The following is a 6069-nucleotide window of genomic DNA, read 5'->3' on the forward strand; positions in this document are numbered from 1 at the left end:
TCACAATTTTTATCCTTTCTTCACACAACCATAATGCAAATGAATGCCACAATTCCAAAATTTCCCAATAATTTCAACAATTTCAACAATTCCAACATTCCCAATAATCCAATAAAATAAATTTTCCACATTAAAATTTTTGAAAATATCCCAACAAATTTTCAAAAATTCACATATCAATAAACTTGAAATTATACCACAATTTCGAAATTTTCCAACAATTCTAATAATTTTCAATAATCAAGTATAATTAATTTTCCACATTAAAATTTTTGAAAACACTCCAACAAATTCCCAAAAATTCACATATAAAAAATTTTGAAATTATATCACAATTTCGGAATTTTCCAACAATTCCCATAATTTTTAACAACCCAAAACAATTATTTATCAACCAAAAAAAAATTCCCAAAATTACAAAGATTCCAAAAAAAATCCAAATCATCCAAAAAAATTCCTACATCACCAATATTACCTATTTAACTCATAATGACAAGATTTACAATTTTGTTTCCAAAGAAAAACACATTTAATTAAAGTTTTAGGGTTAGGTTCTCATACCACAGATCTAAGAATTCAACCATTAAAATCATGATCGACCATCGTAGAATCGTTCATCTCGTCGAGTAGAACACCTCCTCAAAATTTGAGCCAAAACTGACGTCGTTCGACCGTCCAAATGGCCAGCCAAAGTTCCAATGGGATGGGTTTCTCCACAGTCCGCCAAGGCTCTTCCATCTCTGCCACTTTCTTCTTCCTTTCCCTTTTTTTTTTCTCTCTTTACTTAACCACTAGCCAACACAGCCCATGGCCCAATATCCAAAAGCCCAACCAACCCTTTTTATTATTATTTTTTCCTTTTATTTATTCCATTTGCTTTATTTCATTTCCAATTCATTTTTTTTCTTTTTTTTAATAACACACAAATTAATTTATTAAACACCAACCCAAAAATTTTATTTTCTCAATTTTATTAATAAGCAAATTTAATTTAATTTTTACTTAATTAATTCTAATTAATTTCAATTAATTCACTTTTCATTTTCGTTTTTGTTTTTCGTTTTCGGAAATTTTCAATTTCTAAAATCCTAAGAAATTTTCTACCATAAGGCTTACGTGGCACAAAATTTTCAACTCGCCTAATTGACCAACACAATAAATCGAATTTCACCAATCCAAAATTAACACGTGTTCTCCAAACACTTTTCTTTTTTACTTTTCAACCACCACTAAAAAGAAGACTTTTCAAATTAGAATTTCCAACGTGGTTTAAAATACCTGGTCATTACATCCTACCCCCTAAAAGAAATTTCATCACAAAATTTAAACGAGTTTACCTTAAAAATCGTAGAAGAGTTGCGGATAGTGTCGTCTCATTTCTTCCTTAGGTTCCCAAGTGGCTTCTTTTATCCCATGGTGTTGCCACCACACTTTGATTGCAAGAATCACCTTGTTTCTGAACCTATGTTCTGCAACCTCCAAAATTCGTAAAGGTTCCTCCACATAAGAAGTATATTCACTAATCTGAACATCTTGCAAGTCCACTACCCAAGTTGGATCTGGAGTACACTTCCTTAGCATTGACACATGGAAAACATCATGCACAAGGGACAACTGTTGGGGCAAAATTAACTTGTATGCCACTGGGCCAACTCTCTTATTAATTTTAAATGGTCCCACATATCTAGGGGCTAACTTCCCCTTTTTCCCAAATCGAATTGTGCTTCTTCGAGGGGACACTTTTACAAACACCCAATCCCCTTTCTCAAACTCCAAGGGCCTTCTCCTTTGGTCTGCATAGTTTTTCTGTCTATCTTGGGCAGTCTTAAGCTTTTCCTTGATAAGTTGTATCTTTTCTGTAGTCTCTTAGACAATCTTAGATCCCAAAAAATGACTCTCACCCATCTTTATCCAACACAAGGGCCATCTACAAGGTCTCCCATAGAGTGTTTCATAAGGTGTCGTGCCAATACTAGATTGGTAACTGTTGTTATAAGCAAACTCTGCCAAAGGTAAGTAATCTTCCCACTTTCGTCTAAAGTCCAAAACACAAGCTTAACATGTCTTCTAAGATCTGGATCACTCTTTCTGATTGACCATCTGTCTAAGAGTGAAAAGCGATGCTAAAGTTCAATTGGGTGCCCAAAGCCCTTTGTAAACTCTGCCAAAACTGAGAAGTAAACTTAGGGTCCTTGTCAGACACTATAGACAAAGGTATCCCATGCAATCTCACAATCTCCTGTATATACAACTTAGCCAAAGAGTTCATGGAATCAGTAGTCTTCATGGCTAGAAAATGAGATGACTTAGTAAGATGGTCCACAATCACCCAAACTCCATTTTTCTTACTTCTAGTTCTTGGCAACCCCATCACAAAGTCCATAGTGATATGATCCCACTTCCACTCAAGTACAAGTAAAGGTTGCAACAACCCTACAGACCTCTGGTGTTTAGCTTTCACTTGCTAACAAGCTAACAGTTAGCTACAAACTGAGCAATATTTCTCTTCATCCCACTCCACCAAAACTGTCTCTTTAAGTCTTGATACATCTTGGTATTCCCAGGGTGGATGGTATACATTGCCTTATGAGCATCTGCTAGAAGTTCATTCCTCAACTCCACATCTCTTGGCACACACAACCTTCATTTAAATCTCACACTCCCATCTACATGTATAGACCAATTTTCATCTACTTCACTTTCTACTAACCGAGTTTTAACTTTTTCTAAAAACTCATCATGGACTTGGGCCTCCACTATTATTTAAATAAACATTGGTCTAGCCAATGTACTGTACAAGCATGGACCATGTCCTTCCCAACCAAGACATAGCTCAAAATCCTCAATAACTGCATGCATCTCAAACTCTCTCAACCCCAAGCTAGACAACTGGCCATAGCTCTTCCTACTCAAGGCATCTGCTATAACATTCACCTTCCCAGAATGGTAATGAAGAGCAAAATCATAATCTTCCAATGTCTCCATCCATCTCCTTTGCCTAGAGTTCAGATCATTTTGAGTGAAAATGCATTTCAAACTCTTGTGATCAGAGTGCACCTCAAACTTCTCTCCATACATTTAGTGTCTCTAAGTCTTAAGGGCAAACACCACTGCTGCAAGCTCCAAATCATGTGTTGGATAATTCCACTCATGTTGCTTTAATTGTCTTGAGGCATAAGCTACCACCTTGCCTTGCTGCATTAGCACACATCCTAGCCCCATTGTAGAAGCATCACAATAAACCGTAAACAACTCTCCACTAATAGGAGCAGTTAACATTAGGGTAGTGATCAATTTCCACTTCAACTCTTAGAAAGCATTCTCACACTTCTCATTCCATTCAAACTTCACTCCTTTTCTAGTCAACCAAGTCATTGGTGCTACAATCCTAGAGAAGCCTTCCACAAACCTCCTATAATATCCAGCCAACCCCAAGAAACTTCTAACCTCAAATACATTAGTAAGTCTTTGCCACTCCTGTACAGCTTCCACCTTGGAATGGTCCACTGCTATTCCTATCTCGAAAACCACATGGCCTGAGAAATTCACTTCAATAAGCCAAAACTCACTTTTTCCCAACTTCCCATACAACTGATGTCTTTTAAAGTTCTAAGGATGGTCACCAAATGCTGCTTATGCTCCTCCAAACTCCTTGAGTAAATCAAGATGTTATCCACTAAGACAATCACAAATTGATCCAAGTAAGCACAAAATATTTTGTTCATTAAATCCATGAAAGCAGTGAGGGTATTAGTTAACCCAAAAGGCATGACTAAAAATTCATAATGCCCATATCTAATTCTAAAAGCGGTTTTAGGAACATCTTCTTCCCTAACCCTCAATTGATGATACCCAGTTCTCAAGTCAATCTTACTAAAATACTACGCACCCTTCAATTGGTCAAACAAGTCATCTATCCTTGGAAGAGGATACTTATTCTTCACAGTAACTCTATTCAACTTCCTATAGTCTACACAACCTTAGCGTGTCATCCTTCTTCTTTACAAACAACACTGGGGCTCCCCATGGCGATGTACTTGGATGAATAAAACCCTTACTCAACAATTCCTCTAACTGAGTTTTCAATTCCTTCAACTCAAGTGGCGCCATCCTATAAGGGGATACTGAAATAGGATCAGTTCCTAGGTATACTTCAATAGAGAAATCAAACTCTATATGTGGTGGTAAACCTGGTAACTCATATGGGAATACATCCTAAAACTTTCTCACAACTGGAATTTCTGTAATGTCTGTCTGGGTTTTCTCCTTACTACGAAGGCAAACTAGGAAATCTATTTATCTCTTCCTCAACACGTACTAATAGCACGGATCAGACTACGAAAAAGGCAAACTAACACACTTCCCTCCAATGAAGCAAACCTCAAATCCATCTGGCAGACAAAATATTATCCTACGACGATGACAATCAATAAACGCTCTATACACCGGCAACCAATCCATTCCCAAGATAACATCATACCCAGTCATATCCAAAATCCTCAAATCCACATTAAGTGCTCTATCCGCCAAGGTAATAATGCATCCCTTGCATATTCTATCAAGTCTAAAATTCATACCCATAAGGGACTCAATAAGTAACAAATTTTCTACCATTTCCGTTTTAACCCCAATGCATTAGCATAAGATGTAGAAATGAAAGAATGAGTTGCACCAGTATCAAACAAAACATTCACCCAAGTAATATATACCAAAATCATACCTTCCACCAAAATGACGTCATCTTCTAGCTCTATTAGGGCCAAGGTAAAAACTCTTCCTGCTGCCTGCCTCCCCCTACCCCAAGCATTCGACCCTTAAGAAGAACGGGTTTGACTACTCATGGTAGTTGTCTTGACTCTCTGCGTTGCTGGGGGTAAATGTGGCATCTGGTAGTAAGGCAACTGAAAGTGAAGGGGCTAGAAAGGCACTACCAGCTGCTGCTGAGAACCTCCCTGAGACTGAGGTCGAGCCTGCTGTGCGCCTCGCAATGGGAAAACCCTCCATAAGTGGTCTCCCGCTCCACAACCATAACATACTCTATTAGTAGCCACCCTCTTAGCACTCTACTCACCTTCTGCATAGAACAAAGAATGTCCCTCAAACTACTAACTCCTCTGCCTCTGTTGTGGGCCCTATGGCTCTGGGAACTTTTCCCCATTCTTTGTTTCCCTTTTCTATCCCTTCTTTGCTCTCGAATTTGGTTGGTCTCCTCAATGTCCTGATCCACCAACAAAACCCTCTTGACCAACTCAGAATAGTCTCTTATTGCCAGTGGGACTAATCTATTCTGAATAGCAGGCCTCAACCCCTACTGGAACCTCCTAGCCTTTTCTCCTTCCTCACTAATCATCCTCAAGGCAAATCTGGACAACTCCGAAAAGCGTGACTCATACTCCTGCACCGACATAGTTCCTTGGATGAGATGCTCAAACTCCATCCTCTTGGCATGCTTAGCCACCTCTCCAAAATATTTGCTTAGGAAGGTTCTCTCAAATTCCTCCCAAATCATCATTTCTGTGTCGTACACTCTTTTCATGGATTCCCACCAAAAATCAGCTTTATCAACAAGCATGCATGCTACCAAACTTACCCTTCTTTCCTCAGGTATGTCCAGGCCCACCAAAATTCTTTTCATCCTCCTCAACCAATGCTCAGCTGCTTCAGCATTGGGCTCTCCATTAAAAGATGATGGTTGCATCACCATGAATCTTTTCATCGCCTCTATCTGGCTCATTATTAGCCTCTCAGGGTGGCTTCTCCTATGCGAGTGATCTGGATCCTCATGGACCTAGGTACCTCTTGATCTCCTGGAACCCTATCCTCTCATCAATTGGGCAGTCTCTCTCAACTCTCTTCTTACTTCTCGGAGTTCTTCTCTTACCGACTCCAACTCCTCATTTCTCTCAAATCTTCCTTTTCTGGTCCTTCCTACCATTTCAAATTTAACAAGCCCTAATTCAACCACATTACCAAGGTGAGCAAAATAAATTCACATGTACCCATTTAGCAACTTCAACAACTATCAAAACTTTCACTTTCATACAATCACAATACACAATTCAACATAAT

At 38.6% G+C, this 6069-nt stretch overlaps 1 protein-coding gene across 1 annotated transcript; it reads right to left on the reverse strand.

The window, feature by feature from the left end:
- Positions 1–5308: 5308 nt before the first annotated feature.
- On the reverse strand, positions 5309–5716 carry LOC104877435 (hypothetical protein). Its single transcript, XM_010650622.1, has one exon. It carries the CDS (start codon positions 5714–5716, stop codon positions 5309–5311), a length of 408 nt encoding a protein of 135 aa, XP_010648924.1.
- Positions 5717–6069: the final 353 nt, after the last annotated feature.

Source organism: Vitis vinifera, chromosome 4 (genome assembly GCF_030704535.1).
Source record: "Vitis vinifera cultivar Pinot Noir 40024 chromosome 4, ASM3070453v1".
In the NCBI taxonomy this organism is placed as follows: Eukaryota; Viridiplantae; Streptophyta; class Magnoliopsida; order Vitales; family Vitaceae; genus Vitis; species Vitis vinifera.

Coding starts and splice junctions, on each gene's coding strand:
- LOC104877435 (XM_010650622.1), bottom strand. CDS start 5,716: ATGAAAAGATTCATGGTGATGCAACCATCATCTTTTAATGGAGAGCCC.